The 11640-nt window shown below is 43.3% G+C and overlaps 1 protein-coding gene across 1 annotated transcript in view; it reads left to right on the top strand.

Moving 5' to 3' along the window:
• Positions 1–890: 890 nt before the first annotated feature.
• The window catches only part of vat1l (vesicle amine transport 1-like), a 195018-nt gene continuing 184268 nt past the window's right edge, over positions 891–11640 (top strand). Inside the window, exon 1 of the mRNA XM_063067511.1 lies at positions 891–1221. Coding sequence (XP_062923581.1) covers positions 1013–1221 — 209 coding nt within the window. The 5' untranslated portion in view covers positions 891–1012. The remainder of the gene's footprint in view (positions 1222–11640) is intronic.

Below are 11640 nucleotides of genomic sequence, written 5' to 3'. Positions count from 1 at the left end.
TCAAGGAAGCACTTCTTTGGACCTCTGAAGGGAAGAGGAGATGCGGGGCACCAAAAGCAACTTGGCACCATAGCACAGAGGCAGAAATGAGGACCCTGAACCACACCTGGGGCACAATACAGAATACGGCCAAGGACAGACAGAGATGGAGGACCTTCATTGCTGCCCTAAGTGCCAGCGACATAACAGGCAGTAAGTAACTAAGTCGATCTCCTTCAGCTTCTAAGGAAGTAGAGATAATGGTGTGCCTGCTTTGTGATTCCATCGTTGTACCTTATTATTACCGCATATTTGTTCAAGCTAAGTTTCAAAGTCAAAGTTAAAGTCAAGTTTATTGACATTTGCACAATTACATGGCACACGGGCATCAGACACACAACGTAAGTGAAACATAAACACAAGAGATTCTGCAGATGCTGGAAATCCAGAGCAACACACACAGAAAATATTGGAGAAACTCAGCAAGTCAGGCATTGTCTATAGAATGAAATAAGGAGTAGACGTTTTGGGCTGAGACCTCTCATCAATGTAATAGAACCTCCGAATTGTCAAGTTCAAGTTTATTGTTATGGGCATACATGCACAGGGCGTGAAAATGGATGAACGCTGCATTGAAAATTTGATTTTGTGCAGCAGCCCCGCGGTATATTACAAACATGAATTACAGAAGTTAATACTGCACAAATTCTAACAAACATACGACAAAAATGAACAAAAAACTATAATTACTTTAGTGCACGTTAAGTCAATCTGCTTGCCACAGCCCATTCTATGTTGAATATGGTTCTCCGCTGTGTACAGATCACCTTCACAGCGACGACAGAAGCTTCTGATCGCGTGTTATATACTGCGCATTACGACTGGGTCTGCCTGTCTGCGCCAGCGCTAGGTTTCAATCGATGCTCAAGTTCAGGGTAGACTCACACCGTCTGCAGCAGAGACACAGCCAGCACCCTCTCCCCACCCCGCCCTCCACCCCCTGTGTTTTGGGCAATCTCCGCCACTCTGCTTTATGGCTAACGAAGGGCTGGACAAGAGCGAGGAGACGGAGCACATGATCGAGAAAGATGCGGGCAAAGAGAGGGGCAGCGGGCTGGGAGACACCAAAGAGATCCGAGCCGTCATCCTGGCCGGCTTCGGGGGGCTGAACAAGCTCAGGGTGAACAGGAAAGCGATGCCCGAACCCCAGGAGGGGGAGGTGAAGATCCGAGTGAAGGCCTGGTTAAGTAGCAGTGTTCTGTCTAATCTGTGTTGTTGCACTTTGTGTGCGTGCGTGCGTGTGTGTGTGTGTGTGTGTGTGTGAGAGAGAGAGAGAGAGAGAGAGAGAAAGAAAGAAAGAAAGAAAGAGAGAGTCTCTAGGTATATGTGTGACAGCGTCCTGAACCAGTAGCATCTTTCATATGTACACAGGGAGCAACCAAGGCTTTCGCCATCAATCTGCACTTACTAAAGAGGACATCCTATTCGCTGACCATCTCCCAGCAGGTCCAATACACACGAGTCTGCGTTTGTACATTGATCATGAGTCTGCACTTATCGGACGCGGGACATCCTGTACCTTTATCATCTGTCTCTGATGATAGACATTTTACGCATTCCAACCATCCACATCCACCGTCCTATACGTTCTACATCTCCAGGTTGCGTTTGCTTAGAGTCAGTTAGCATCTTTTATATTTATAAAATCCAATGTAAAATTTTAGCCCAGTAGATTAGTTGCTGGTGTTTAGGGTAGCAGTGAGGGTCCTCTGTCTCCGGCGGTGTTCTGGGCTTCCTTCATCATGTCAGTAGCTTCCTCTCAGTTTTCACTACGGTCAATCATGCAAGTCATGAAGACTCAGGAATACCGGCACACTCAGATGTAGAAGGATTCTGTGACAGTTTTGTTTGACCAGTCAGGGTTGTCAGCCCTGAGCTGAACCCCCGAACCTGGAGGACCAGTGGACGACGCCTAGTCTGGCCTCTACCCTTTGACCTGTTTGGCATGGGTGACCCTACCAAGAGCCAAAGCGTAAAGCCCTGACTCCAGCCGGCATGACTCTCTGGGTCATCGAGGCACACAAGCCTCCAAACCATGACTGGGCTCTTGGAGGAGACCAAGGTATAGAAGGTATAGAAATAGAATTTGGTCCATTGAGCCTGTTCTATCCTGTTGATTTTAGCCTGGCATGTTATTGATAAACTGTGTAATGGTCTACAAGAGTCACAATTAATATCCAGTGTGTATCTATATCCGTTCATCAGTATGACCACATGCTCATCGATATCCTGAATGTGATCTATGTCATATCCATATACTATTTGTGGATATGTATTCAGCACTATGTGCATTTGATTACGTGCTACGTTATATTCTGTGCAGTTGCTATACCAGCTCCCTTAAGGAAAATGACACACCGTGTATGTCAAAACTCTGTGTAGAAGAATAAAACAAGTTATTTATTTACTGTTGTGAAACGCTTAGCGGAGCAATTATACTTTAAGCCGCTATGATATGCTGTTTGATGCTCATTTATAGAAATATAAATGCAAAGCTTAGATCCTTGTTAATATAAATGACTCATTCACTCTAATTGTGTATTTGTCACTGCCCTTTATCAGTTTTCTTGCTCTCATTCTCCCGAGCGGTTCTTTTTTTTTTAATATACTGAGTCCGTGTTGACTAATAGAGTGATTAATTCAAATCCTAATCAATGAGCTGTCCTGTTTCAAACCCGGCAAGAGAGCCATCAGCAAGCCCCGAGCTCGGAGATTACACCGCGCCATCAATCAATTCACCACTGACTGGAATGGGAGATTTTTCACCTGGGGAGGAAAGAACACAGACAGGAAATTATTGTGAGGCTTTAATAGGGTTAAATTGTAGTAAAAATCCTTTTTGACAAGCAAGATTTGAGCTTTTATACTGAGCTTTTCCAGTTAATTTAATTGAAAATACCCGCCTGCAGTTTTGTTATTTAAGCTGTTGATCTTAAACACAAGAGATTCTGCAGATGCTGGAGACCCAGGGTAACACGCACCCGAAATGCTGAAGGAACTCAACAGGTCAGACGGTGCCTATGGAGAAGAATAAACAGTCGACGTTTCGGGCGGGTCTTGATGAAATGTGGACTGCTTATTCCCTTCCTGCCTGACCTGCTGTTTTGTAAGCTGTTGAAATTGTTTCCAAATGATGGGAAAGGAGGAGGGGAGGGGAGGAATGGCGCATGAGTCTTTAGGCTGAAAGAAACACAAGTTAGAGCGACACGTAACTGTGTGAAAACATGAGGTAGTTTAAGTGTTTAAAGTAAACATGAGGTGGATTAAGTGTTTAAAGGATGTATTTTTCTGAGACTGAGTACATAAGTGATAATGCCAGATTGCATCAGTGTGTTTGTAGCTGTCTATTTGTCACGTGTATACGTGTCTGCTCGTATGTGTCCCTTTATATTCCAGACACCAACCAGCGTGCAGTACTGAGGGAGAGTACTTCATCAGTTCCGATGAAGGCTCTCAGCTCAAAACGTCAACTGTTTAATCCTCTCCATGGATTCTGCCTGACCTCCAGCACCTTGCGTGCTGAACTGGGGGAGATGTGCATTGTAAGAAGTTCCTTCATTGGAATGAGCCGTGAAGCAAAGACGTGTCTGCTCTTTCGATGAGGGTGCGATATACGAGCAGAATAAGGTCATTCAGCCCATCGACTCTGCTCCCCCATTAATCAATCTTGACTGATTTTATTTCTCAACACCATTCCCCTGCCTTCTTCCCATAATGTGGAGGTATAATGAGCAGTTTTGCGCCCCATATCTCGGAGCATATACTGACATTGGAGAGGGTCCAGAGGAGGTTTACAGGAATGACCCTGAGAATGAAGCGTTTGAGGTATGAGGAGCATTTGATGCTGGTCCTGTAGAATGAGGGGGGAGTCTCGTTGAAACCTATCGAATATTGAGAGGCCTAGATAGGATGCATGTGGAGAGGATGTTTTTTACAATGGGGAGTCTAGAACCAAAAGGTGCACCCCCAGAACTGAAGGATATCCCTTTAGAACAGAGATGAGGAGGTACCTCTTCAGCCAGAAGGTGGCGAATCTGTGGAATTCGTTGCCATAGAGAGCTGTGGTGGTGAAGTCACTGGGTATATTTAAAGCAGAGTTTGATGGGTCCTTGATTAGTAACTGCATCAAAGATTGTGGGGAGAAGACAGGAGAATGGGGCTGAGAGACCAAGGAGCAGAGTGAATGGGACAAATCGTCTAATTCTGCTCTATGTCTAATAATCTAATGAACCCTGAACTCCTCCCCCCTTAGCACTCAAGAACCTATAAATGTCTGCCCTGAATACCAATGACCTGGCCTTCAGAACTCCCCGTGGAAATGGATTCTGCAGATTCTCTATCTGCTGCCTGAAGAATTTCCTCCTTTTTTTCAATTACCCTTGTAAGCCTGGGTGGCACAGTGGCGTAGTGGTTGGCGCAAGGCTTTACAGTACAGGCGACCTGGGTTCGATTCCCGCCACTGGCTGTAAGGAGTTTGTACCTGTGACTGCATGGATTTCCTCTGGGTGCTTCTGTTTCCCCCCACAGTGCAAAGACATACCAGTTGGTTATTATAAATTGTCCTGGATAAGGCTAGGATTAAATCGGGTGATTGATGGGTGGCATTACTTGAAGGGCCAGAAGGGCCTATTCTGTGCTGTATCTCAATAAATAAATAAATAAATAAATAACTCCTAAAACTTACCATGTTTTCACACAATTCCCTTTATTCTGAGGCTGGGCCCTCAGATCCTGGGTTCTCCTGCTAATGGAAACATCCCTTCCATGTCCATTTTATTCAGGCCTTTCAGCAAAAGGGACATAAAATTTATGATATAAGAGTTAAGGGTTAAAGGAGAGAAGATGGCAGAAGAGGGTTGAAAATAAATCAACTATGGACAAGTGGTGGAGCAGGCTTGATGGACTGAATAGCTCAATTCTGCTCCTATATCTATGGTCTTAAAAGTTTCCGTGGCACTGTTCTGAAAATTTTTAGGTTTTATTTTTAATCCCCTATGTGCTGAACAGCATTTGTCTTTCAATCAATGTCTTCTTTGTGTCGTTTTGTGCTTTCATATGGTTGTCAAGCTGGGGCCTTTTCTCCTCATTTGGATCAAAGAAAGTAGTTTAGTTGATGAGAGAGTAAATTCTTTCTCAAGTCTTGGCCAATATTTGTCCTATGACCACAGACAATATGTGCAATCCTTCATCACAGGCAGCTATGGAGGCCAAGTCTTTATGTATATTTAAGGCAGATATGGATAGATTCTTGATTGGTCAGGGCATGAAGGGAAATGGGGAGAAGGCAGGAGGTTGGGGCTGAGAGGAAAATTGGATCAGCCATGATGAAATGGCGGAGCAGACCCAATGGGCCAAATGGCCTAATTCTGCTCCTATATCTTCTGGTCTTATATGTCAAATTATTTGATGTTTTTTTTGCATGGCTGCCTGTGCACAGGAGCTTCCTGTGCACAGACAGGCTGGCAAGTCTCCTACAACAGTGAACATTCTTCTGAAGTGTTTTAATGGCTGTAAGGAAAGTTGGGTTGTCCTGAGGAGGTGAAAGGTAAAGATAGACAAGCAGATAGATTCTTTATTGATCCCAAAGGAAATTACAGTGTAACAGAAACATTACAAGTGCCCAAATATACAAATACGCAAATATTAGAAGAAAAGTAAGAAAGAATAAAAAATAAGTTACCTCAAACAGTCCAAAAGGAGGGGGTCATCACTCCCCTGGCGAAAGGTTGATTCATTATAGCATCTAATAGCCAAGGGGAAGAATAATCTCATATAGCGTTCCTTGGAGCAGTACAGTTCTCTTAGTCTATTACTAAAAGTGCTTCTCTATTCAGCTAAGGTGGCATACAGAGGGTGAATAATATTGTCCAAAATTGCCAGGATTTTCCGTAGGGTCCTTTGTTCTACTACAGACTCTAGTGTGTCCAGCTTGACTCCTATAACAGAGCCAGCCTTTCTAATCAGTTTATTGAGTTGGTTGACATCACCCGGGTTGATGCCATTGCCCCAGCACACCACCACACAGAGGATTGTACTGGTGGCAACAGACTGGTAGAGCATGTGAAGGAGAGGCCTGCATGCTCCAAAGGACCTCAGTCTCCTCAGGAAGTAGAGGCGACTCTGGCCCTTCTTGTACACACCCTCTGTGTTAGTGCTCCACTCAAGTCTGTCATCCAGTTGCATCCCAAGTACTTGTAGGCCCTCACCACATCCAGGTCCTCACCATCAATAGTAACAGGGAGTAGTGCAGGCTTAGAACAGTAAAGGCAGAATATAAGTGAGAAATGCCAGAAACAGAACTTGAAACATGTCATTGGCATATTACTGAACTAAATCTGCTCCCTAACCCACTCTTCCCTCATCAATTAAAGAAATATACTGAGCATGCGATTGGTTGAGAGCAAAATATTGCTGCTGGATACCTGAAATTTAAAGAAAACATGCAGGTTCTCAAAGCAAGTAGGCCAAATAGCGTCTGAGCAGGAAGGTGAACAGTAAGGCGCGTGAGGTGTTACTGAAGTTGTTGACTAAAACCTTGCCAAGATGGTAGACATCTAATGTGAGATCTCAGACGAACATATTGCTCTAGAATTGTAGCATCATAGAACTCTATAGTACAGAAACAAGCCCTTCGGCCCATCTAATCCATGTCAAACGGTTATTCTGCTTAATCCCATCAATTTGCACATGGGCCATAGACCTCCGTACTTCGCCCATTTATGTGCCTATCCAAACTTCTCGTAAGCGTTGCAATTGACCCTGCATCCACCATTTTTGCTGGCAGCTTGCTTCACACTCTCATCACCTCTGAGTGAAGGAGTTCCCCCCCATGTTCCCCTTAAACATTTCAGAATCAGAAATGTGGTCCAAATGTGAATCAACGGAACTAGGCAGAATAACAGTTTGGCACAGACTGGATGGGCTGAAGGGCCTTTTGTTTTGCTGTAGTGCTTTATCACTCTATGGATGGTTAACCAAGAGAGCTTTGGAATCGCCAACTCAAGAGAGGGGAAGGTGTGGATTAGGGTCTGAGAAACAGCAGAGATACATTTCAGAATCAGAATCAGAATCAGGTTTATTATCACCGGCATGCGACGTGAAATTTATTTGTTAACTTAGCAGCAGCAGTTCAATGCAATACATAATCTAGCAGAGAAAAAATAAAAATAATAATAATAAATAAACAAGTAAATCAATTACGTATATTGAATAGATTAAAAAAACATGCAAAACCAGAAATACTGTACATTAAAAAGAAAATTAAAAAAAAAGGTGAGGTAGTGTCCAAAGATTCAATACTCATTTAGGATTTGGATGGCAGAGGGGAGGAAGCTGTTCCTGAATTGCTGAGTGTGTGCCTTCAGGCTTCTGTACCTCCTACCTGATGGCAACAGTGAGAGAAGGGCATGCCTTGGGTGCTGGAGGTCTTTAGTAATGGACGCTGCCTTTCTGAAACACCGCTCCCTAAAGATGTCCTGGGTACTTTGTAGGATAGTACCCAAGATGCAGCTGACTATATTTACAACCTTCTGCAGCTACTTTCAGTCCTGTTTAGTAGCCTCTCCATACTAGACAGTGATGCAGCCTGTCAGAATGCTCTTCATGGCACAACTGTAGAAGTTTGTCAGTGTATTTGTTGACATGCCAAATCTCTTCAAACACCTAATAAAGTATAGCCGCTGTCTTGCCTTCTTTATAACTACATAGATATATTGGGACCAGGTTAGATCCTCAAAGACGCAAACACGAGGAAATCTGCAGATGCTGGAAGTTCAAGCAACACACATAAAAGTTGCTGGTGAATGCAGCAGGCCAGGCAGCATCTCTAGGAAGAGGTACAGTTGATGTTTCGGGCCGAGACCCTTCGTCAGGACTAACTGAAAGAAGAGCTAGTAAGAGATTTGAAAGTGGGAGGGGGAGGGGGAAGGGGAGATCCAAAATGATAGGAGATGACAGGAGGGGGAGGGATGGAGCCGAGAGCTGGACAGGTGATTGGCAAAAGGGATACGAGAGGATCATGGGACAGGAGGCCTAGGGAGAAAGAAAAGGGGGAGGGGGGAAAAAGCCCAGAGGATGGGCAAGGGGTATGGTGAGAGGGTCAGAAGGAGAAAAAGGAGAGAGAGAAAAAGAATGTGTGTACATAAATAAATAACAGATGGGGTACGAGAAGGAGGTGGGGCATTAGCGGAAGTTTGAGAAGTCAATGTTCATGCCATCAGGTTGGAGGTTACCCAGACGGAATATAAGGTGTTGTTCCTCCAACTCGAGTGTGGCTTCATCTTTACAGTAGAGGAGGCCGTGGATAGACATATCAGAATGGGAATGGGATGTGGAATTAAAATGTGTGGCCACTGGGCTTAATTATTTCATTTACACACATTTATTTATTTATTATATTATTATTTATTAATCCGGGGTACTCCAGTGTTGATCGTCAGTGAGGAGGATATATTATCACCAATCCACATAGATTTTGGTCTTCTGGTTAGGAAGTCGAGGGTCCAATCGAGGCAAGTCTGGAGATGTAGAGGGCCAGGTTCTGCAACTTCTCAATCAGGATTGTGGGAATGATGGTATTGAGTGCTGAGCTATAGTCGATGAACAGCATCCTGGCGTAGGTGTTGGTGTTGTCCAGGATCTGCACTCAGTGGCCACTTTATTAGGTACCTTCTGTACTTAATAAAGTGGCTACTGAGTGTATGTTCATGGCCTTCTGCTGTTGTAACCCACTCACTCCGAGGTTCGACGTGTTGGGATGCTCTTCTGCACACCACTGTTCTAAAGCATGGTTACTTGAGTTACTGACGCCTTCCTGTCTGCTTAAACCAGTCTGGCCATTCTCCTCCGTCCTCTCATTAACAAGGCATTTTTGTCAACAGAACTGCCGCTCACTGTGTTTTTTTTTGCTTTTCATACCAGTCTCTGTAAACGCGAGAAACTCTTGTTCATGAAAATTCCAGGAGATCAGCATATCCTGAGATACTCAAACCACCTCATCAGGCACCAAAACTCATTTCGCAGTCAAAGTCACTTAGATCACATTTCTTCTCCATTCCAATGTTTGGTCTGAACAACAACGGAATCTCTTGACCATGTCTGCATGCTTTTATACATTGAGTTGCTGGCACATGATTGGCTGATAGATATTTGTATTGAAGAGCAGGTGTACAAGTGTACCTCATAACCTAATTGTTTCTCTAATAATTCTGGGACATCAAATTGGGAATTTGGAAAGTATTAATGTTGTTACAATGTTTAATATGCCATTTAATCCATGAATTATGACTAACGCTTTGCTTTAGTTCAACTCCTCTTCCTCACATTTAATTTCCCTCTCCTGTAAGAAATCACCTAATTCCTTCCAAAAGTAATTTATTGCTGCCCTTTCAGCAACAGCTTGCAACAGGGAATTGCATGATTTAACCAACAACTATGCTACTCCCAATCTCCCCTTAACTCTTTTCGTAATTATCCTAAATCTGTGTCGTCTCTGTACTATTTTCCTGACCAGTCGAATCAACTTATTGTTATTTACCCAATCATAACCTTTCAAGTGATTGAACATCTCTATCAGAGTTCTTGCTTAATGCTTTCAACACTAATGTCAAAAGAGATCTTATTTTTTTCTCGAACTGTAACATGCTGACATGTTCTATTGAATCAAAAGTATACCTTTTCTATTTTTTAAAATCCTTGTTGTAATGAACTCGCTCAAGGGAATAACATTGCAGATCTTGGGCACAGATGTAATTATTAAACCTATTTTTTAATTTTCTCTATCTTTCATTAAAGCAAGAATACTTTCAAATTCTGAGCAGCACTGTGATCAGTCTGAAGAGTGGTTGTTTGAAGTTAACAAGTAATGGACTCTGTTTTGTTGGCTTCAATGTTGAGGCAAGTCTGGAGTGACAGCAGTAATAATGAATCTGCTTCATTCATCACTGTACAGTGTGTGTTCGGAGCTGACTGCAGGTTGTATAAGATCTCAAAATCAAGACGAGAATAAGAGGCTGTTGAGCTTATTCAAACATTTAGTTATAGACTATAAGATATAGGAGCAGAATTAGGCCATTTGCTCAATGGAGTGTCTTTTTTTTTTCCAACTCCTTATTTCTACCTACTCCCCACAGCTGTTACACCCCCTACCAACATAGAGTCAATCAATCTGCCTTAAATACACCTGAAGACTTGGCCTCCGCAGCCCGTTGTGGCAATGAATTCCACAGACTCAACACCCTGTGACTGAAGAGATTCCTCCTCATCTCTGTTCTAAAGAGATCCCTATATTCTAAGGCTGTGGCTTTGCATCCGAGACTCTCCCACTAGACCATAGGCTATTACAGCACAGTACAGGCACGTTGGCCCACGACGTAGTGTCAACCATTTAACCATTCCCTCCTGCATAGTCCTCCATTTTTCTATCATCCACATATGTACCTATCGAAGTGCGAGGGTGCCTAAGATTTTTGCACAGTACTGTAGTAATTCTGTGTATAGCACTGTACTGTTGCCACAAAAAAAACCAAATTTTATGACATATGTGAGTGATGATAAACTTGTTTCTGATATGGGTCTCTATTGTGGACTGAGAGTGGGAAAGGGGCAGGGAGAAGGGAATCATGGTTGGGAAGAGGGGAGGGAGCAGGAAGCACTAGAAAGACATTCTGTGATGGTTAGTAAACCAATTGTTTGGAATCAAATTACCTTGCCTGGTTTCTCAGGGCTTGGTGGGTTTGCATCCTTGCTAATCTCCCCCACACTCCCCCAAACCCCGGCACATGTTCTTTGCCGCCTGCCCACAGCCTCACCATTCCCAACTTCCTTTGCTCCTGCTAGATTTACTAACTCACTCTCCGCTTCATAAATACAGTACTGTGCAAAGGTCTTAGGTACCCTAGCTATATATATGTGCCTAAGACTTTTGCACAGCAATGTACATGTCTCTAAAGTATCTGCCTCTACCATCACCCCGGCAGGGAATTCCATGTACCCACCACTCTCTGTGTAAAAAAAAGATTACCTCTGATGTCCTTCCTATACTCTGCTCCAATTCCTTAAAATTATGCCCAATCTTATTTCTGATTTCTGCCCTGGGGAAAAATGTCTCTGGCTATTCACATGATCTATGCCTTTTATCATCTTGTACACCTCTATCAAGTCACCTCACACCCTCCTTTGCTCCAAAGAGAGAAGCCCAAGCTTGCTCAACCTTTCCTCATATGACATGATCTCTAATCCAGGCAGCATCTTGGTAAATCTCCTTTGCCGCCTCTCTGAAGTTTCCACATCCTTCCTATAATGAGGCGACCAGAACTGATTACAACATTCCGAATGTGGTCTAACTAGGGTTTTCTAGAGCTGCAACATTACCTCAGAGCTGTTGATCTAATGGAAACATCCTATCCATGTCCATACAATCCAGGCCTTTCAGTATCAGGTACGTTTCAATGTGATAAGTCATGTGCAATAGAACATGATCAGACTCTATCAATTTAATAGCCTTTATTTCATATTCCTTGACACCAGTAATAAAAATCATAGTTTTGGAATTTTCAATTTGTTGCATTTTTAAGGAAGATATTTCCTGATTATTACAAACTT

The sequence above is a fragment of the Mobula hypostoma genome, chromosome 14 (assembly GCF_963921235.1).
Source record: "Mobula hypostoma chromosome 14, sMobHyp1.1, whole genome shotgun sequence".
NCBI lineage: Eukaryota > Metazoa > Chordata > Chondrichthyes > Myliobatiformes > Myliobatidae > Mobula > Mobula hypostoma.
This window is presented reverse-complemented; position numbering and strand designations above follow the sequence as displayed.